Source organism: Brassica napus, chromosome C2 (assembly GCF_020379485.1).
Source record: "Brassica napus cultivar Da-Ae chromosome C2, Da-Ae, whole genome shotgun sequence".
NCBI classification, from domain to species: domain Eukaryota; kingdom Viridiplantae; phylum Streptophyta; class Magnoliopsida; order Brassicales; family Brassicaceae; genus Brassica; species Brassica napus.
The window spans coordinates 11,178,997-11,202,086 of record NC_063445.1 but is presented as its reverse complement, the minus strand read 5'-3'; the positions used below and the strand labels follow the sequence as shown (position 1 = coordinate 11,202,086).

Here is a 23,090-nt window from a genome sequence, read left to right as displayed (position 1 = left end):
CCAGCAATATTTTACAAACCAAAGCCCACAAACAGTCGGACATCCATTCAAAAGAAAACGGGCCTGCAGCCCACAACACTCAACTCGAAATCGGTGGCCCAGACTTCCCCTTTTGGCCGACGCGTCAAGGAGCCGGGACGCGTGTTGAAATCTCATCATCAGCACGCCACGCGTCAACCGATGCCTCATCCTGACCGTCACCTACGCGAAAAACCGCCTGAGCACCGCCACCGACACCCTCGTTACGCCGGAGCTCGAAACCGGTGAACCTCCAACGTAACCACTTTTCTTCAGCTTTCAGAACTCTCTGCGGAGAGCATCCTCGATCTCATCGAGATCTCATCCGTCTTACGAGAGCCGCGACCCACAGCAACATATACATCACACGCTATACCCGACCACCACTTCTCACCACTAGAGCCAGCGACGCAAGGCTGTGTAAGCCTTCACCCCCCGAAGACAAAACCGAGGAGACGTTGCTGAAGAAGCCAACCACCTCCCGGAGACTTGAGCCGGCGACGACGGAGCTTTAGTAGCCTCCACCTCCCGGAGAAGAACTTCACCACGCTTCACCTCCACACGACCGCGCCTTCACTCCAATAGCCCAGCCACCGTTGATGACGGTTCGCTCCTCGAGCTATCGTCTCTGGATGAGAGTCAATCAGAGCTCGGGCAAAGCGAATCAGGGGGAGGATGACGAGAGAACAACAAGGATACGGACTGCTTTAACGGAAGGGAAAACCAAGAGGTTCCGGCGACGGCACGCGCGCCTACGCGCCGGCCGCTCACCGGAACCAGATCTACTTTCTCTCTCTTCGGTTTCTTCTTTTACCCAACTGTGATCTATTCTATTAAAACATAGTTATTATTATTTTTATCTATTACTTTTACAAGTCATAGTAAAACTATTTAACTAATTAACCTTTTTTTTTTCAAAAACACCCTTTTATTTAATTAAGTATTTTATCATTCATTGTTAAAATAGGTTAAAATTAATAAATTATGTAATATTTTTATACAAAAATATATACGCAAGTTAAAATTTTATATCTACAACTATATATTATCCTTTTATTAATTTTGAGTCTCAAAATAATATATTATCTAAAAATAATTATATACAAAATCTGCAATTAGAAAATTATGAAATTTTAATAATTCATTAAATATATTAATGAAAAATAAATATTAATTATAAATTTAATGTTTATTGGTCATTATAACAAAATCTGTTAGAAAATATAAAAAATCTTACCAAAAATTCGAATGTTTTTATATAATTAATGAATTAATTTAGTAACAAAAAATTGAAAAGTTATTTTACAAATTTGTTTTGACAAAAATATAATTATTTTGAATATTTCAAATGGAAAACAATAATACTCCATATTTTACAAAAGATAAAATCACAGATGCTAAAGTATAAATGTTTTGAGATGCAATACGGAAAAACAAATTATATTGTGAAAATAGAAAAGTAATATAATATTCTAAAATTTTAATTTAGTAAAATTTTTTTAGAAAACTTAATACCATAACATTCAAAAAAATCTTATATCGATAAAATTTACTAAAATAATATGATAAATACTATGAATAGTTTTTTTAAAAATAATAGAACTATACTATTTAAACAGAACAACATATTTACTTATAAAATCCTACGAAGTACTAAAATAACAGATGTTAAAGTATTTTTATTAACCACAACATAAAAATATAAATTATCCTAAAGATTCATATTTTCTATAGTATAACTAAATAAAATTTGAAAATGTATTATATGCAATAACAAAGTAAAATGTATAAAAAAGTTCGCTATATTTTAACAATGTCGAACAAGAGACATAAATTAATATATAAGATTATAGAGTTAAAAAATATATAACACTAAAATGTACGTAAATCATATATTTCAAATGTTTATGATAATATTAAAGTTATTCATTTATAGCTTATCGTCAGATGTTTATATTGATTAGTAGTAGATTTTTTAAAGAAAATAGATAGTGTTGTTTAAATTCTTTCAACTCAAATATGAACCATATAACATAATTGTACCAACTACACACTAATTCAAAACTGTACTAGATTGTAAGTCTGTGGAGATATTTTTTAGTTTATAAGACCACAATTATCGAAGAGATATAAGAAGAATCTTTAACAAAAAATAAAATAAAATATAGTGTGGATCCCACAGAAAAACAAAAAATCGGTCACAGAGGTAATGGATTAGTGACCGATCTTGGGGTGTTCCTGGTACTGTTTGCGGGTCCCGCTGAAACGTGGCGGTCCTCAATTAGTTTCTTTTTTAATTTTTTTTTTTAAATCAGTAAAAAAAAATAATAATTAAGAAGCCCAAAAGGGGTTCCACGGATAATGATGGTCTAAGTTGCGCTTGTCTCTAGGACCGCAACTTTTTGCAATTATTTTCATAATCTAAATTTTTAAAGTTTAAACACACTTCCAGAGTTGACTTCGAGTTGGTTTTACTTTTATCATGGAGGCTTCCATAGGATGTTCTCGTATTGGAGATTTCCAGAGTTGGATCTAAGCCAAGTTTTGTTTCCTTTTGCTAAAAGATCTAAGCCATGTTATGAGTCATCCACGACTTAATATGTTTTTTATGAGTTCAAACAATAAACTAAAGGAAAAAATCTTCCCATATAATTTAGATTGTAGGAGATTTATGTTGGATCTGTACGTGGGGATATGATCCATGTTCCAACAAAGTGAAATCTGTTGAGCAATAGTATCTATTCAAGAAAGACTCCATGACTTTAAGATTATTCATGTATCACAGACAAGGAACAAGATATCATACTCTTTGGCCACGACTACAAGAGCTTTCCATAGAAGTATTTTTTATTAGTTGTTTTGTTACGATCTAGAAGATCACTCTAGTTTTAAGCGATAGAATAGCTTTTTGATTTCAGCTAATTTTTTTTTAACCCATATCTATTGTTGATCACCTTGTTTGTTGTGCCAAACGAAGGGAGTTTATGTAAAAAATATATGAAATGGATTTGTAATATAAGGTAAAAGCATAATTTCCCTACTCGATCGTAAGAAAAGTCGGTTCTTTGTTCGCTTAGAAAATATTTTTTTTGTAAAAGTCTAGTGCATGGGGTGCAATTTACCTATTTTTTTTATAGCCAAATAGCACTCTACATAAGACAAAAGACAGCTAGTCGTCCTTTGTGATGAGATCATATATTTGGTTTTTGTCAGAATGAGGTCATATTCGCTATGACGCGGATTTAACTTGCCTTTTCCCTAAGCATTTAACACGAATCATTGTATCATCCATATTTCTCTGACCGGTTAGCATGTCACTCATAAGTATTCGCTCGAGCTCGTCACGTCACTTTTATTATCCTTAGCTCTCTTAGCGAGCTGGGTTTATTTGATTTGTTGAGCTTTCGACTTGAATAGGCTTTTACTGAAGTGTGAAATCAATCTCCAATAGATAAGAAGAATGTTTATGGTTTAAGATGATTTAGTAAAAAAAAATAATGTTTATGGTTTAAGATGATTTAGTAAAAAAAATTCTCTTTGAAAAATAAAAATTATAGTGTTTATGAAATTTTGTAAAAATATCTAACTGGTTTTCCTCTATAGATAGAGAATAAGTTGCTTCCTAAGCGTTCCATCTCTTAGACATTATTTGAAAAGTGATTTCACAGATATTACTTATGTATCTTATATACAATCATTTTCACAAAATAATTGTACATGGCGTATTAGAAATGATGACATAGTTCATGCTTAAATGTGACATGACATACTAGAAATGTTATATTTTTGGTAAGATTTTTAGAATATAGTAATAACTAATACATCATCATTAAAATAATATATTCAAATATAACATTAAATTATATAATAATAGGGAAATTATGCTTTTACCTTATTTTTGTACCACTTTTCATTTTTACCTCTAGTTGAGAAACATTTTAACAAATACCTAATGTATGAAGTTTCATTAAAAAATCAAAAGACCGTAAGACCATTTTATTTTGAATTTTTTTTTAAAAAATATATATAAATAATTATTTAAATAAATAATAAAAATAAAAAAGAAAATATAATTTACTTTTAAAGTTTTTGAATTATACGTTTTTGAATTCATACTTTTTATAACTTTTTTCGAAATATTGTTTTTTCAGTTTTTTCAAAATTTTATTTTGAAATTCCTTTTGAAACTATATAAAAAATTATTTTAAATTTTAAATATTTTATTTTATTTTTGTTAATCTTAAACCCTACCCTCTATAACCTAACATCTAAACCCTAAATATAAATTAGTCAACCCTAAAGATATAAATGTTTATCTACTTTTTAAAACTAAAAATAAACATGAAAATTGGTATTAAAAATGTAGTTTAAACAATCTCACTATAATAATTGAAACTAACAATATTTTTCAAATTTTAAAATATGTTTTATTTTATTTTTATAATTATACATTTTTATTACTAAAATAGTTCTTCAAAATTTTATGCTATTTTAAAAAAATATTTAAATTTTAAATCATAAAGTTTCTTTTTGTTATCTACAAATTTTATAAATACTATTTGTTTTAAATTTTTGCTAATTATAATTTTTTTGACATCAGTTATAGAAAATTTACATTAATTTTTCTTAGTTTTATACAAGTTGATTCAATATATTTTAACCAATAAAACTATCTAAGACTATAATTTTAAACAATATAAATATACATTATTATATAAAACTTAAACTAAAAAGAAATTATTTATTTTATCATATTTTAAATTAGGTTAAGTCAAAATTTATACTAAAATATTGGTAAAACATAATACATTTGAAATATTAACAAATATTTATTTTTAAATATAATTTAAATTGTATATTGCTGTACATGGTGCATAAAAACACCTAGTATCCTATATACACAAAGTCAACATAAAAATTATGATTTATAGATAATCGCTTGAACCAATTTGAATACCCTTTTTCATAATCAATCCATATTTTTTCTAATAAAAGTGTTTTAAAATAAGTCACAACTGAATTCGTACATTCATCTTAAACATACCAATTCTGATTCAATAGTGTTTAACTTGACATGTTCTCTGTATTCGGTTTTGAGCTAACTCTGCGAATTTAACAGTTTGTTGTGGATCGCGGTTCATTCAGAATCAAAACATGTCAAAAATCGGGTACTATACGATAAGAATTTTTCTAGTCTATTATTTTAGAAAATAATGCATTATATAGACTACTCCTTCGAAATAGATGTGTATTAATATTTCGAAACTATCTATTTTCTTTCTATATGTATGAATTAGTTATGATAAATTTTATAAATGAAATTCTTAAGAAAAATACTTACAAAATATTTAATCCGACCAATGAACGGTTTAGAAAGGAGGTAGGTAATCTAGAAAATTCTCGTGCTATTCGGAATATGGAAACCAATATTTTGGGGTTATTTATTTCAACAAAACCTTTTTTGGGCTATTTCTTATTTCTTTACAATCTCAACCATCACTGACTACTATTATGAAATACTAGAGTCTTTCTCCGCGCGATGCGCGGAAAAGTATGTTGATACTCGATTTTTGATTATAAGTTCGAATGTTTTTGTTTGGAATGGAAGCATTGTATTTTTCAAAATATTTTGAAAATTGGTGAATATCGAGTTTATGCAATTGTTTTAAAAAAAAGAGTAGCTAAGTAATCATAAATAATGTAAGAAAGAGATCAAGTCTTTTGAAAATCAGAAGCTGCGCTATGGACCATAAGAAAAAAATAACCTGAACTTGGTTAAAAATAAGTTAGTAAACTTAAATTTAAGTAAATACCAAGCTATGGTTATTTATATAAAAAGATCCATACCTGGCATAGCTTGGTAAAAATTCTGTGTAAGTCCTTCTTTATTTAATTGTATCATCGTATGGTTGATATGTTGGGCGTTGTAAATCTGTGAATAGAATATTTTATCAGAAGACTTTTGAAAAATGGTGGAAGTGAAAACTACTAATTTTAATTAAAAATACTTTTTTTTGGGGGGGGGGGGGGGGGGGGGGGGGGGTGGGGGGGGGAAGGCCTTTGAATATTTCTTTGTAGACTATGTTCTTCGCTTTTCAGCTGGTGGGAATCTTCGCTTTTGATGATTGTTAATCCTGCTTTGCTTGTGACACGTGAGAGGACCACATAAAGTTGACCACGAGCGAAGACCGGTTTAGGCAGATATAAGATGACATCTTTTAAACTTTGGCCTTGGCTTTTGTTGATTGCATTGCATAACACAATCTGATAGGGAATTGCCGCCGACGTAATATGAACGTAACTTTGTTTCATCATACAAAAGAACAATCCTTGGGATCAAGACTTCTTCTCCAATGTGTGAGCCAGTGATAATTTTGCCCTTGATAAGCGGTCGCCAATGTGGGTTAGGATCATACGGGTACCATTGCATAATCATTTTTTTTATTTATGTTTCGCAGAAGCATAACTGAGGCACCAACTTTCATAGTTAGTTTGTGCGAAGACAACCCTGAGAATTCCAATGAATTGAGATACTCAAAGGCATATAATGTATCATTTTGATCTGATGTAGTGTCCGATATCTCAAAGCTGTCTGAGCTGAAGTAATCTCGTGACACCCCGTCGGTCTGTGAGATTGTATAAGCATTGATTTCATCGATGGTTTCATTACGGGGTGTGAGTATAGCTTTATCAGTGTAGGAGGTCTGGGAATTTGTCAGTTTGTTGACTTCTCCATATGCGGTATCAACAACTTCTTTTAATGGGTCAACATAACTCACGAATCAATGATTTATCGACAGTTATCATTTGTTCATGGTAGTCTTCACGCTCATATCGCGATTCTAATTGTGGATGATCTTCCCCAACCTAAAGGAGCCAATCGAAGAACTTTTTTCCTTCCTGATTGACTCTCATACTTGTGTTGATTGTTTTTAAAATATATATATATATATATATATATATATAAGTTTCATTGTGTTAATTAACATATTCTTTTCTAAGTTTACAAATAATATTTTTTTATTTGTAAAAGTTGAAAACCAGCCTAATTTATTTTAGTATTTTATAAAACTATGATATTATTTACACTAAATATTTCTTTACAAACTATTATGTAAATAAAAATATACAAACGCATTTTCTCTTACTACGGGTGTGAAATAAATTATACAAATTACTTAATATGTTTAACTTATTCTTAACTGAAATTAATATTAATATTTATATTTTTTACTAAAACAATTTATATATTTATTTGACTATTCATTTTAAAAATCGTACTTATTAATCATTAAAAGTTTTATAGGAGATTATTATTTTGTTTTTTTAATGTTTGTTTTAGTTTGACTATAGATAGTTAGAATTAGTTTTAAAACATTGCTCGATGAGTTTTATGATGTTATAAGTAATAAGTTGCAAAGTTTGATCAATTCTTGAAAATACATAAAAATATATAGAAAGAGGAAGGTGAATGTAAGTTCTTGATCACATTACTGTGCTGTCAAAAAAAAAACAAAAAAAAAAAAAAAAAAAAAGATCACATTACTGCATGATTTGAATACATTAGATTGAATGACTTCAATCTGCTAATGGGATATTTGCTGCAGAAGAAAAGGGAATGGATACCACATGAAGAGCGTGAACGACTTCACTTTCTCCTTGCTGATAATAATAATAATATAGATTATCATAATTATTTTGCTATAAAATTTAAATTTAAGTCTTGACAATATTAAAAATATAAACATATTAGTATAATCAAATGTTTTAATTTTTATTTGTTAAAATATGTCTAAATAAATATTTATAATTTTAAATTACAATTTTTATGTACAATGGTTTATTTAATATATATATGGACCATTTGATGTTTTTAATACATTCAGTTCAAATAATAGGAGTAAGAGATGTGAGAAATTTTATAAATATTAAATGATTGTTAGGATCTGTAAATTTATGTTGTTTCATATGATGACGTCCCTTCATGAAAACAAAATTCTGCAAAAATATGTAAATTATTATATGAAATTTTCATGTAGAATGCTAATTTTAAATGTCATTTTGAAATGTAATAATGCTTAACTTTAATTATATTTTTCGTTAGTTTCAGTTGAAAATAGGTAGAAGTTGAAACTGTATGATAAATGAAAATTTTCAATTATTTATAAGTGAAATATTTAAAACCGGATCTAAAAGGGATTAGGACTTACCCAAAATTATATTCTGCACATATTCAACTTGGAACTGAATTTTTTATTAATTATTGTATTTATTTATTTATCAAATATTAATTTATTGAGTTTCTAGTACATGTGTAAATTATTTACTTTTTATTAATTTTTGTTGATATAATGAATTTCCACGTAATCGACTTAAGCAAAAACTTGATTGAATGTACTATCAAATTTGGGCTATGTGTGAAAGAGATTCTGTTAAAATGAATTAAACCAAAAATATATTTATTTATTTCGAATGAAAACAAAGCTATCTTACTGAGTTAACAACAATCTGAAAATTCATTTCAATATATGAATGGAGCAACCACATTAGTATCGCTGCAATACAACCCGTTTTGTTATTATAACATTCATACTCAAGAAGCTCTCTCACACCTAAAAACAGTTACTTGTTTGTGATCTTCTAAACTTATTGTCTCACCAAGTATGATATGTATTGAATCTGGGATGTTCCATAGGCTTGCCCCTTGGTGCGTACTCTGAAGTTTGATCAGTCAGACATCCACTAAGCTAAAGATTTTCTCCAAACGCATGTAAAAGAATCCTTCGGATATTCCCGCTTCTCTATTATCCGTCCATGTTTCTTGCCTTAGAATATTGATCATGGCTCTGCACAGACATCTTTCAGTCTATCTAACAAAACCCATCCAAAATACTCCCATATACACTCACCAGTCGTTTGTTAGAGGTGTTGTTTCAAGTACAAAAGAGAGCATACCTGATAATCATAAAGACCTGTTCGCCTCTCATTTTCAGACACATTAGCTCTGCAGAAAAAATACACTGAACGAAGTGGCTTAAATTCAAATTCAAAAATAGGATGTTATCCAACGGTGAGACTGATCCACTCACAGTGAGTTTGTTCTCCAGCGAGCCGGAGAAGGCATCAACGCAAACCTGGAGGAACAGATTGACCGGTATGTTCATTAACGCTGCAAGCCAGCTTTGATGTTAGCTGCGTAAAGATCCCTGCGTTTACATCAAAACATTACATTGTTTGCTGTGACTAAGGTAACAGAGTAAACGTGTAAAATACTCTGGTGTTTTGGAGAAAACAAACTTACATGGAGCCCTTAATTGCATCTATGGCAGCTTGTGCTGAGAGGAAACCTTCAACGTCCACTTTTCCTTGTAGGTTACTAATATATGCATATTTTATTTAAATCAATCCAAATATATGGGTAAAAAACTTTATTTGAGGATGTACTATATATATGAATGCCTAAGAGTATAATGTACAAAGGTGAAACTTGCCTTGACATTGAAGGAGTAGAGGACTGTTTGCTCCATGGTAGTCATGTAAGTGTGAAGAATAGAGAGATGAAGATCCTCCAAAAAAGCAATAGTCTTAATAAGTTGTCCTGGTCTTCTTCTTGAAAGTTTCTTGATCATGGCATCAAACTCTAGCAGCTTCACCTCCACATCAGCCAAGCACGACTCGTTCTCAGCTGTTTCTTCCCGGAGCCCTCCTCCTCCTCCTATACGACTCATGTGACTCTAGGCATTGTAGAAGTTGCTCAAGCTCTCTTACAAACTCTATTCCACCTATGATCGACGCTTGATCTCTCTGTTATATACATGCATATTAAAAAAATATTTTAAAATAATGAATACAATCACGAAATGAAGATGTATATGTGTTATCATGATACCCATTGAACGTAGGATCCAGACAAAAGAGACTTGAGGTTACGAAGATGCTCGTTCATTTGCTTCCTATTCCTAGCGACCGCAATATGTCTCATTCGTTAGTTTTCTACTTCTTCGCTTGTCTTGCTTGTTTTTGCTCTTCACCTCCTTTGTCATATCATTCTTGTTCTCACTATCTCCTTCTTCTCCTCCAGTAAACCGACTTGTTATTGTCGTTAACGTCTAAGGATTCACCTAAAAAATTTGGTGCCTGAAAGAAAATAAAGGTGAAGAAATAATTATTAAGATAATATAGGTCAATTGACTTGGAATCAAAATTTTCACCCTGCAAGTTGACATGGTTTCATACTAATGTGATACATTAAGACATAGTTTATGGTTTTAATGATTGTTACCTGATCCATCAGGCATTATACCAAAAGGACAGGCACGGAGGAACTATTCAGTTAGCCCATGCTCCTGCACAAATTTATCAATCAACTCATATCTAGAAGGATATATGAGAAAAGAAGTTTCTGGTGTTATTAGGAGTTGTGAGGATGATGTTTATTAAGAAATAAACTATATAAGCCTTTACATATAAATTACAAAATACCTTGATTCTCATCCAAGATTCCGGTGTGGATCGATTTATCAATGACATATTTGCAAAAAAAAAATAATAGGGTTACCTGGAAGATGGGTGTTGGTGTTTGCTAGACCAAGCAACTCATCTTTGCAGAACCTGAAACGTTCTTGAGGAATTGGTGAACCTGGGTCAGTTAAGTCTTTCAAACCCGTCTCAATATTGAACCGGATCGACACAGGAGAGTCGGACAGCTTGAAGTCCGGACAGCTCAAAGCCGCTAACAGAGTACACTTAACCAACAGTGAAAAGATGTCTGAATGTGTTTAAGCGGTAGACGTTCACGGTGGCTTAGGTGAGAGTGGCCTGCAAAGCATGAAAAATTGGAAACATAAACAAATGAAATAAATATTGCAATCATTAAAAATAAACTAAAGCGCTTGTTAACTTTTTCATAATCAAAAGACATAAGCATATGGATGTCTCTACACGGACTATTTGAATTTTAGGTATGAATAAAATATACGAAAAAAGTAAAAAAGAATCAACAATCACAACAATGATCATATCCCAAATATTTGAAGATAACAAAAACTTATGGAGAATAACGAAGACATGAATGTATTGATCTCCGGTGAAGAACTATTAGGTTTGAAAGTTTCATAACCAAAACACAACAACGCGAGAAAGGATTAAAAAACAAAACAAAACTACATAGTCAAGCCGGATTTACCTTGGCGTCCATGAAGAGAATGTTGACCCTCTCTGTCGCGCTTAACATTCCTATCTTCCCAGAACCTAAGCAAACGGACCTGGGCGGTGGAGGTGCAGCGGCTAGCTTTCAAATCGGCGAGAAAGACGGAGGAATTAGCCATTATCGACTTTGATTTCTTAGAAAACAGTTTATGGGAATGTAGTAGGATTGTGAGAATGATGTTTCTGGGAAGAGCACATACCTTTTTGTAGGAGGAGCTTCACCGCTTGTAAGAGAGATGAGAGTATTGAGTGAGAAATCGTTGAGCTTCATCGTGGAGGATGGATTTAAAAAGGGCTTTAAGAGTAAGAATCTGTAACAGGTAGATTGCTGGATCCGTAGGAAGAAGATGAAGCATCTCGATCAAAACCCTAGGGTATGATATTGCAACGGCGGAGAAGAGAATGAGATGAAACCATAGAATTAAAAACTCTGCGTTTCAGGCATACGTCTTACTCTGCTTTTTAAAGATTGGGCTTTATAAACCAAAACAATAACAAAGAATGTAGCCCAAACGGAAACAGAATAAATGAAACGCGGTAAAGTGAACAGATGTCACATAATGATTGGCTGATTTAATTGTCCTACGTGGACAGCTTCTCTGATGCTCATATAACCCTTTTAGTATAGGTTAGATATATGTGTTTTTTTGACAAAAAAAACTATTATGAAATATTATATCTTTTTTTTGGGATCAAATATGCATTATGAAATATTATATCCTTGGATACAAACGAGTGGCTGTAAAAACAATAATATGATAAAAGGTTGGAAAGTTAAACACCACTTCTTGTTTCCCTATATGTCCTTCTCCAATCTGGCAAATCTCACTCTCAAACACATATCAAACACAAATCCCCCTTCTTTACGAGTTGCACCGAAAGACTTCAACCAAACAATCCAAGTGAAAGATTCAAGAAACACTTAAATAGACACACAAGAAAGAAGAAGGAGAAGTCGAATTGAATAAAGATGGATAATGGAGGATCGACAATCACAATTAAAGGGATTCTGAGTTTGCTGATGGAAAGCATCTCAGAGTTGGAAGATGAAGAAGGAAGATGCGTGAAGAGAGTTATATCACTTGGAATGGGAGACCCAACACTCTACTCGTGTTTCCGTACAACACAAGTTTCACTTCAAGCTGTTTCAGATTCTCTTCTCTCCAACAAGTTCCATGGTTATGCTCCCACCGTTGGTCTTCCTCAAACTCGAAGGTTATTTTCGTCATTTACCTGTTTTCTTTTCCTTTTACAGTTTAACGCCGCCGTTACCACCGTCAATCTTTTATAATATTTTTCTTTGGAAACAAATCTTTGGTAATTATTGTGGAACGACCTGGACAGTTGACAAAAAGAATTGAAGATCTGAGCAGTCATATGAAAATTATTTATTAAAAAAAAAAAAAACTATATTTCGACGTCATAAAAAAGAAGGCTTTCAAGTTTTACATTCCAGACGTGGGCTAGAACGTAGACGTGGTGCTATTAGGGCCTAGGGATGCCAAACTCGGTTGGTTTAGCTCAACCAAGTAAACATAAACAAAATAACCGATTCAAATTTTGAACCGAATGCAAATTTGAGACAATCAGAAATTTTACCAAACCTAGGTTCGAACGTTGGCTAATTGAAAAACACTTATTTTCTTTTATGTAAAATAAATGTCGTTATAGTAAACCTGAATGTGCAAACAATAGGACCAAATATAAACACCTAACTTGCGAAACACGTTTCCCACTTTTTGTGCAATGAAGCAGGGCAATCGCAGAGTATCTATCGCGTGATCTTCCATACAAACTATCTCAGGACGATGTATTCATCACATCTGGTTGCACACAAGCAATCGATGTAGCATTGGCAATGTTGGCTCGTCCCAGGGCCAATATACTTCTTCCAAGGCCCGGTTTCCCGATCTATGAACTCTGTGCTAAGTTTAGAAACCTCGAGGTTCGCTACTTCGACCTTCTTCCAGAAAACGGATGGGAGATCGATCTTGATGCTGTCGAGTCTCTTGCAGACGAAAACACAGTTGCTTTGGTTGTTATAAACCCTGGTAATCCTTGCGGGAATGTCTATAGTTACCTGCATTTGATGAAGGTTAGCTCTAAACTTTGACATCAGGAAACATAACCATGTTTTTTCTTTTGGTTTATACAATCTTTTTTGTGTGTTTTAGATTGCGGAAACGGCGAAAAAACTAGGGATTCTTGTGATTGCTGATGAAGTTTATGGTCATCTTGCTTTTGGGAGCAAACCATTTGTGCCAATGGGTGTGTTTGGATCTATCGTTCCGGTTCTTACTCTTGGATCTTTATCAAAGAGATGGATAGTTCCTGGTTGGCGGCTCGGCTGGTTCGTGACCACTGACCCTTCTGGCTCGTTTAAAGACCCAAAGGTTAGTAACTGTTTCAGTCTATTTTCAAATTTAATTATATAGAGAGGGTGAGATTAAACCATTTACTGACTGAACTTGTTCATTTGGATCAGATCATCGAGCGGTTCAAGAAATACTTTGATATTCTTGGTGGACCAGCCACATTTATCCAGGTATATATATATATATATTATATAACATAGATTCAGAATCAACTTCTATGGTTTCTCATCTTAAGACACAAATTTTGTTATTTGATTGTGTTGCATTAGGCTGCAGTTCCCACGATTCTTGAACAGACGGACGAACCATTCTTCAAGAAAACGTTGAACTCGTTGAAGAACTCTTCGGATATTTGCTATGACTGGATCAACGAGATTCCTTGCATTGATTCCTCGCATCGACCAGAAGGATCCATGGCAATGATGGTTAGTAAATATATAAATTGTGAATAGTGTACACAATTTAAAAGTGTTCTTGATTTAGTTTATGCGGTTGGTTCAGGTTAAGCTGAATCTCTCGTTACTAGAAGATATAAGCGACGATATCGACTTCTGTTTCAAGCTAGCTAGAGAAGAATCAGTCATCCTTCTTCCTGGTAAGGATATTACTTCAGTCTCTCTGATTATGAATATTACATTAAGAGTAATCTCTTTTAATATATTATGGATGCGGCTGACCAGGGACTGCGGTGGGGCTTAAGAACTGGCTGAGGATAACGTTTGCGGCTGATGCTTCTTCGATTGAAGAAGCTTTTAAAAGGATCAAATATTTTTATCTCAGACATGCCAAGACTCAATCTCAAATCATAGTTGATTTGTGATTTTTGTATGGTCAAAATGTGCTTAGAAAAAGAAAAAAAAAGTGTTTAGAAAGCAGATACAGTATAGTGTTTTCTATTTCTCTCTATTTAAAATATGTGATATACAAGTAAGTAGCTTTATATTGTAATAAAATCAACTCAATCAAAGGAAAAATACATGTTATAGGAAATATTTATAAAAAGAATCAAATACAGTTTCGAGCATATGTTTGTGTAAACTATATGTTCACTGACAGAAATGTGTTTCACAGTTGTACTAAATCATTGATTTCCACTTTTTGTAGCTTATTTCACCCATATTTAAATAGCATGCATGAACTATTGATGTTAAGATAATATGATATATTTATATAACCCAGAGCGAAGTCTTCTTCTAGAGCGTGTTTAGGTAAAAACCCATACTTTTTTTTTTTTGTCACTGAGCTTTGTGCTTGTCCTAGACTAGAAAAACGGGGAAGGATTTGCTTAATTAGGTAAAAAAGTTGCATTAACATGGAATATCGTACATATATCATATAACAGTATATAAGCGAATGAGTCAAATGTATGTTAATCTAAAAACAGAGAGGTGATCGGTAGTGTATGTAGAAGCTGTAGACAACTTTTTTTAATTTCTAGAACCATCTTTAAAGCAATCATGCTTTTATTTTTAAAATTGAATCCAAAGCCAAAACATTAAAATAGAAAATATGTTAGCTTTACAAATCACTTTCTCTAAAGCTTTTATTTAGTGCTCTAAAAAAATTTCTACAGCAGAATAAATTAAACCCAAAAGTAAAAATTTAAAACCTAAATCTTTGAGCAAAAAATAGAAAGCTACAGCTTCGACCAATCAAACCCATAGTTAAGTTTTTTTTAATGTAACTAGTCTTAATATTAGAATGTCCCATGTCTGAGACTATGTTAATCTAAAACCAGAGTTAAGTATTCTTAAAAACAGATCTTATGATTAGCCAAGTAACTAGTTTTAATATTAGAACGTCCCACATTCCGAATTGGTGAATCCAGCCACGTTACGTAGGGGGGGGGGGGGACTGCCCCCGGTACTTTTTCAAAAATCTATGTAAAACATAGAATAATTTCAGTTATGCCCCTTTGTTTATAGCAAATCTACCTCTACTTCTTTGAGTAATTTTAGTTATGCCCCCAACAAAATATTTCTTTACATCCGCCCCTGCGTGAATCTCGATTTACATGCACATCATTCATGGATAGGTCCTAGTCGATTAGACATAAGAAAATGATGATGATTCCCATAAGTTGAAGCGGCAGAGGTAGAGAGGTGGGAAGAGAGCAGCTGCCCTACATAAATTATTGGAAAAATATTGATTTCATTGATTTTTCTGAAGATCTTACAAATAAGTACTAAAATTCTTTCTAGTGCCCCATAAGTTGAAGCGGCAGAGGTAGAGAGGTGGGAAGGGGGCAGCTGCCCCACATAAATTATTGGAAAAATATTGATTTCATTGATTTTTCTGAAGATCTTACAAATAAGTACTAAAATTCTTTCTAGTGCCCCCACCTCCCCCTCCCTCATGATTTTATGTTCAAATTTTATATTGCCCCTGGTGAACCTTTTGGCTGGATCAGCCACTGGCAAGCAAGTGTATTAATAAGGGAATCCCTAACTCCGAAAAAGCCTTTAAGATCCCAAATCAAAACGAAAGATATACGAAGATTAGGAGAAGCCTTTTCATCTTAGTTTGGCGATGCAAAGTGAATATACGAATAGTAAGAGGCAGACGAAGTGATGTGGGGTTTTAATCACCGGTTGCAAAACCCTAAACTCTTCTGAAAGAATGTATTACGTTCACGTTATCATACCTAATCCTTTAAGGAACGCTTCTAAAGCATTATGTTCGATGACATGACTTATTGGTTTGATATTTAGAAAGGTGTTATTCTCTCAACATTGACAGTATCTAACATTAATATTAAAAATTTTGTTCGAAAAATTTAATGGATCTCTCACCAATGCTGATGCTCTTACTCTCTAGTCTCTAACATGGCAAGGTGCCGGAGAGAGTTAGCCCTCTTTTATCTATAGTAAATAGTAGGGCTGGGTAAAAAACCCGGATCCGAAAAAGTAGTATCGATTTCGAACCGAAATTGATTAAATATTCGAATGGGTTCAAAATTTTGGTATTTAGAGAACCGAAACCGAACCCGATCCGAACCGAAGTATTTCGGGTATCCGATTATATCCGAAATTGATTTATAGGGCTGTTCGTTTGGTTGCCGCAGGTACCGGCGGCAGCGGCAGCGTCAACATTCTGCGTCAACTCTTGTTCGTTTCGTTGACGCAGGAAACTGCGTCTGACGCCGCGTCCGAACGCCGCGTCCTGCGGTTGACGCCGATAAAATCTGCGGTCGCGATATAGTATGCGGCAGCGTCAGCGGCAGCGTCAGCGTCTGCGAAACGAACAACAACTGTCCTCATTGACGCTGCCGCTGCCGCTGACGCCGAAACCTGCGGCAACCAAACGAACATGACTTATATATACCTATATATATTAATTATTTTTAGATTTAATATATGTTAAGAACATCAAAATATATAAGATACTTTTAAATTGTCCAAAATACTTATAAATATATATAAATAGTCAAAAGTAACATGTATAAAATAACTAAAGTATACTCAAAACACCAACAATACTTATTGATTCTCAATCCAAATATTCAAACCAAACCAATTTATATGTTAATTTTAGGTACTTTGACATATACTATTCAAATTTATATGTAATATATTTTTTTGTTTATAGATTTTGAAAAATTTAAAGTATATAATGAATTTAAAAATTTTAAAAATAATTTAAATGGGTTATCCGAACCCGAACCGAACCCGCAAAGATCCGAACCGAACCCGGACCGAAATTTAGAAATACCCGAATGAAGCTGAAATCTTTGAACCCGAAAATCCGAAGCCAGAATAGACCCGAACCGAACCCGAATGGCTATCCGAACACCCACCCCTAGTAAATAGATTAGCATTGGTGCACTAAACTTTGTACACATACTAGTCCCCTAAGATGCTATTAGAATAGTTTTAAGATTATAGTGTTGGACAAACACAAGCCCATTCTCTTAGACGCATCAGATTCTTTTAAGGCCCAATGTTGGTGCTATTGTTAAAAAAATGTTGTATATGTTGGTGCTATTATTAAAAAAATGTTGTATATTTCATTCAAAAGACCGTATCTGAAAAGAGTATGAAGTACTAAACGATTCTGATACTGAAAAATCCTAATGAAAATGAAAGAACTCATAAAACAAGATGCATTGTCCCAAAAGAACAAAAAAAAGAAGTTTAAAATATTTATTGATTTAGTAGTATTGTGTTAGATGCCATGTTCGGAATTGCGATAGGCGTAACGCGTGCGGCCGGTCCGAACCTAGTGAGTTAAAAGAAAATCGGGGATTAAGCGGAAAGTACGCGGAATTAATTTTATACAATTTAAGTATATATATATATATATATATATATATATATATTCTTTGATGTATGTGGTTTAGTGGCTTGTGCTCACTTTACACAACTAGAATTCTCAGGTTCCAAACTCAAGTCATATTTTTATTTTTATTTTTACTCGTTTTGTCTTTAGTGAGTATTAAAAGACCATCTTATCCCCATTTCTTCTTCAGTTGGTAGATCTGAAAATATGTATTTCGTCGCATACATTTTTTTTCAAGATAATGACCTGTTTTAAATTGTTTTCTTTAGGTTTCATTCACTAATAATATATCTTGAACTCAGTATATGATTTTAAAACCAAATTATACAAGTTTTCTACAACTCAAATAACCGGATTTCTGTAATAACTCTCCGACTTTTGCAATAAAGCGGTTAACTCGGACTTAACTCGCTTGTCCGCGTTATACTTCCGAACAACCTCAATTTGCCATGGCGTGGCTCCGGTTTGCGCAAACGCAGCCGCATACTCGGCAGCTCGTCCGAGTTTTAGAACAGGGATTAGATGATAATGTTATTAAATTTTAGTGGCTACGATACGACCAGCCCACGTGACCACATGCATGTATTTGAGAAAAATACTTGCAATCAACCAATTATTAAATTTATTAATCAAAATATTTAATTTAACTAGTCCTAGTTCATTCTTTTGAATAGTAAAGTGGGTCCATAAAGAACTGTTAGTTGGGCTTTGGGCCCCAAAGCTTTGATTCTTGAATGACCCCTCCAAATACACACCTCCTAACTTGTATTCTATCCATTTTTTTCCTAATACGGTAAATATTAACTTAGAATGAGTAATATAACTAAAATGATGTTTTCAAAATATCTTCAGTTTTTCATTTTGAACAATCAACATAAATTTACGTTTTTGCACTATTTCTCCCATAATTTAGTATTTTAAAACACGAAACTTGTAAAAAGCTATTAACAACAAATTTTGCTAGCTTAGTGGTAGTGAACGAGAATTATTATTTTTTTAATATTATGAGTTCAAACCATCTTTCATACGAATTGTTACTTTTTATATCAGAAGTTTTAAAGATTGATTTCAAGTATATGAGAGATTTTGAGTTAAAGTCCGAAAATATTAATTAAAAAAACACTTTCTAGATAACTAGTTTTGTTGTGCATGCATCGTCGTCTTTTTAGAGCTAATTTGGCAAAGGAAAAGTGGAATATTAGGCATATACCAGAAACAGTAACTCTCAAGAATCACGCGTGATGTGACATGGAGTAAATTGACACTCTTGCCTTTTCTATGAATCATAGACACTTCGATTTCTCAAATATAGTTGGCGTGATTTTTTTAGATATGATGAAATCTTCAAAAGATTTAAGCTTATATTTGCTAAAATTGCCTCGGTAAATGAGGGTAAACAGTGACTGGTGCAGAGTAAACCTCATCCACTTGTTCACTGACTTTGTCTCCTCTACATAAAAATTGAAATTGTGTGAATGCTTTCTATTGTTTTCGAAATTGTAGACGTCTATAAATTGAGTGTAAATTATCAGAAAATCATGTTTGCTAACATTAAAATTGTATGGCAAAAATAATTTACCATCTAATAAAATTGTTGGTTAGCTATGTAAAATAATTTATGCCTCAAAGTCATAACATTAAACTTAAAATTCAAACCCTAAACCTTTACCAAATCTTGATCAAAAAAAAAAAACCTTTACCAAATCATAAACCCTAATCATTAAACCCAAATTCTTAAACTATAAACCTTAACCAGATCATAAACCCTAAACTCTAACCCAAAACAAAATATACTAAACCGTAAAATCCAAACTCTAAATCAATATCATAAGCCTTAAATCCAATAGCAACACCTAACCCTTGACACTATAATACAATACACTAAATCGTATAGACAATTTCATTAAGCCTAAGACCTGATAAATAAAGTAAAAATATATGTCTATTATTATATGTCCAATTTTCCTTCTGGATAGTTACCATATTTTTTTTGGATGGCTAACACAATTAAGAAACATGTTAATAACAAGATACCCTTACACTCTATAGTTTTAACCATGTAGTGAAACCCCTACACCCCTACGGTCTATGATATAATATTGCTTGTTAATTTTGTAGTTAGATGTGTAACTTATAAGATCGCCTTTAAATTTTGTAGTTAGATGTGTAACTTGTTTAATAGCTTGTTAATGGTAATGAAAAACCTTATTTTCAATAATCCAAAATTCATTGTTATGGTACAATAATTTTTCTGACTATCCAATAAATAAATTTTACGGTTAACAATTTTGTGAGATGGTAATAAATTTAATTATCAAAACACTGCATATAAAATAATTATTGTCCTTAATTACAAATAAATAATCCACTATGTGTTGTGTTTTGGTCAAGATTAACTTCTGTTTTGAATTTAGTTATAACCGTTTTGAATTTAGTTATAACTGTGAATATGATTAATTTCGCCGGTGTCGAAGGCCTTGAGAATTTTTCTGATGGTACATGGTTTGTGGTATGGTGTTACCCTGACCTTAATTGGTTCTTCTCCTCCCGCAAAAATCCTTTCTAGGATGGGGCATAGCAGTGGTTCAGATTTCTTGTCCTCCATCTATAGGATGGTGTGTGGGAACCGAAATTCGCACTGTCGATTTCCGTTTAAATTAGGAAAATAGGAAAACCCTAATTTCCCAGAGGTCTCGGAGATCTGTTAATACCACACGCTAAGCAATCAGAACACGAGATATCAACGACAAAGTACAAAAATCGTAAAAAGAGAGCAAAATAGATCTTATTCTGAATCCGTGTTTGAGCGTTACAACAAGGTATAAGCCTGGGCTCGAGAGCTGTCGGCGAGATTCCTAGTTCTAGCAACCCTAAGACGGCTAAACCTAATTGAGTCGCAATTCGAAATAATAAAAACGGAAATATGCCTAAATCGCTCTCAGTGCTAAGTTTGCTCCGAAAAAGTCTCTCCCCATGCCTATCGCCTAGGACTCCTTATATACTGGCTTCAGGTTGGTTTACGTTTTTTCTCTTCTGCCCTTAAGCCGTCATAGCATAAAAATGGAGATATTCCATTTTTTCCGATCTTCGTAATTATCTTCAAAATTTCGTATTTATCCGCGGAAACTTGATATTTATCTTTCCTTGCGAACCAAGTGTAAGCCGTCATGCGGCTTACGGGTTGTTGGTTAAGAAATCGTAAGTTGGGCCTCGAGTCATGTCTTAGGTCCCTTTGGGCCGTCTTCTGACTCGAAGCATTTATTACGGCTTCTTTCGATAAAGAACGAACTTTCCGCGGTTTTTACCGTAAAGTTTGATCGTTGACTTAGAATGGCGGGAAACATGAAATGGGTTCGCTACGGTCTTCGGGAGATAGCATCGAAGGGTAGACGAGAATGCATGGACTAATGTCGTATCGACGTTTCGGAAGAGCTCGGTCGCTACGTAGCGACCGAGCGGGACGGACGCTCGGTCGCTACGTAGCGACTGGAAAGCTTGCATGTGTGGTAGTTGCGTAATGACCGAGCTTGGTTCGTCCGTGTTATGATCGTCATACTCGGACCTATCCGTAGCTGGTCTGGGTATGTTTCCGATGGCTTATGTTTGATCTAAATAGAATTCGAACGAAGCTTTATCTCGGGAACATACGTTGCGACGTTTTCTTGACCGAGCATGATTTGTTGAGGAAAAACATACTTGTATTCTGCGGGGATTTGGACGTTAACTTCGTCGTAACCATTTTTTTACCCCAACAGTTATCCCCCCAGCTCGTTAGAATTGTGTATTTCTAGTGAGATTCTAACGCGCGGTATGGCGAGTTCGGACGAGATTAGTGTATTTGGGCAAAGTTCGTGTCCGAAAATCCGCAAGTAAATAGTAATTTCCCATGCCTATAAGAAGGGAGGTAACTTCTTCACAACCTTTACACTTACTCATTCTCATAGAGATGTCTCTTGATTTTTTTTTTCTCTCTCTACCCTTTTCTTCTTGATTCTTAAAAGGAAAATACAAAATATCGAGTAAGAAAAGGAGTTCGAAGAAAGGGTCCTTGCCCGCGAACGTTCCTGAAGAGCTCCTTGTGCCAAAGATAGAATTTGTTCCTCATTCGGTAGACCCGGCCGAGAACGAGGCATGGTTGATCGCGTGTTATGATTCGATCACACCTCCAAAAGAGAAGTCGTTCCTGGTCATGAACCGTCGCCCGGTCGAGGAAGGTGCACCAAGTAGGAGTACTAGCGAATTCCTCGAGATCATGCGGTCGTTCTATCAGATTTCGGATGCGGTGGAGTTCCGGGTTCCTTTTCAAGGAGAGCGCGATAGCAATCCCCCGGAGGGTTACTTTACTTGTTACGAAGCATTCGTAGTGCGCTGTCGCTTGTGGTTCCCGATTCCCAAAATTATCGTCCGTGTGTTGGATCGTTTCGAGGTGGCGATAAGCCAACTGAATCCCCCTGGCATCCAGCACCTCATTGGAGTCATGATCCTGAGCTACGAGCATGGTCTCTCCCTTACCGTTGATCACTTTGAAGCCCTTCTTAGGTTACAGATCGTCAAGGATACAGACAAGTATAGGCTGGTCCCTCGGAACTTCATGTCACTGGTTAAAGGGTTTACTTCCAACTTCAACTCGTGGAAGAAATTTTTCTTCTTCGTTCGTATAGACGATGCGTCTGTTGAAAAGAGTTGTATCCCATTGTTCCGGAGGTTGCCAAACAATCGTCCCTTCATCAATCCTCTTGCTTTGTTCCCTGAGGATATTATCGCGGTGAGGGATCTTCTCAGGAATGGTCCTTTTTTCTGGACTTCCTTTACGCCGAAGAGAGTTCGAAGGGCGTTGAGGTTTGTGCATCCTAGTCCTGCTTTGGGCGGGGGAACATGGAGTGACTCCGAGCCCGATGACCAAGATCCCGACGCTGCTCCCACGGTTGCGACGGGGTTGAATTCTTCGAAGGGGAAAGATATTGACCTTGGTGACATAGAGTTTTCGGTGGACGATTCCATGCTTCCAGGATGGGATCCAGACCTTGCTTTCGGCGATGGAAGCAGTACGAGAGAGGTCCCTATTCTGGACTTCGATGATTTCTTTGCTGGTCTTCCCTCGGGCTTCGATGCTCCTCCGGCTACGAACGAGTCGGGGAGGCCGAAAGTCGTCGCGGAAGGATCTCGTATCATCAACGGGGTATAGGCTTTAAGAATTTTGTCGATCGTTTC

At 34.2% G+C, this 23,090-nt stretch overlaps 1 protein-coding gene and 1 long non-coding RNA gene across 6 annotated transcripts; one reads left to right on the top strand and one right to left on the bottom strand.

The window, feature by feature from the left end:
* Window positions 1-8,523: 8,523 nt before the first annotated feature.
* Window positions 8,524-11,847, bottom strand: LOC106379401. 4 transcript variants are annotated; one of them, XR_007319313.1, is made up of 8 exons: window positions 11,427-11,847; window positions 11,204-11,304; window positions 10,301-10,836; window positions 9,908-10,155; window positions 9,320-9,822; window positions 9,108-9,224; window positions 8,974-9,038; window positions 8,524-8,864 (listed from the first exon to the last, which is right to left on the bottom strand). It is a non-coding gene; the product is annotated as an uncharacterized LOC106379401 (long non-coding RNA). The 4 variants fall into 4 exon arrangements; XR_007319315.1 differs by having other exon boundaries at window positions 8,524-9,224; window positions 10,301-10,364; window positions 10,577-10,836; XR_007319314.1 differs by having other exon boundaries at window positions 8,524-9,224; window positions 11,204-11,308.
* Window positions 11,848-11,954: 107 nt separating this feature from the next.
* LOC111197947 (probable aminotransferase TAT2) lies at window positions 11,955-14,625 on the top strand. 2 transcript variants are annotated; one of them, XM_022695976.2, is made up of 7 exons: window positions 11,955-12,441; window positions 12,982-13,321; window positions 13,401-13,619; window positions 13,712-13,771; window positions 13,871-14,026; window positions 14,103-14,196; window positions 14,282-14,625. In XM_022695976.2, the coding sequence occupies exons 1-7, from the start codon at window positions 12,197-12,199 to the stop codon at window positions 14,419-14,421; spliced, it is 1,254 nt and encodes a 417-aa protein (XP_022551697.2). In that variant the 5' UTR covers window positions 11,955-12,196; the 3' UTR covers window positions 14,422-14,625. The 2 variants fall into 2 exon arrangements, with proteins under 2 accessions (XP_022551697.2, XP_048603454.1); XM_048747497.1 differs by having other exon boundaries at window positions 11,998-12,441; window positions 12,979-13,321.
* Window positions 14,626-23,090: the final 8,465 nt, after the last annotated feature.

What these genes read in the sequence shown, in the direction of transcription:
- LOC111197947 (XM_048747497.1), top strand. Translation starts at nt 12,197, where the DNA reads ATGGATAATGGAGGATCGACAATCACAATTAAAGGGATTCTGAGTTTG. An exon ending in GTTACCTGCATTTGATGAAG is followed by an intron (nt 13,322 to 13,400) that starts GTTAGCTCTAAA and finishes TGTGTGTTTTAG; the next exon opens with ATTGCGGAAACGGCGAAAAA. An exon ending in GACCAGCCACATTTATCCAG is followed by an intron (nt 13,772 to 13,870) that starts GTATATATATAT and finishes GTGTTGCATTAG; the next exon opens with GCTGCAGTTCCCACGATTCT.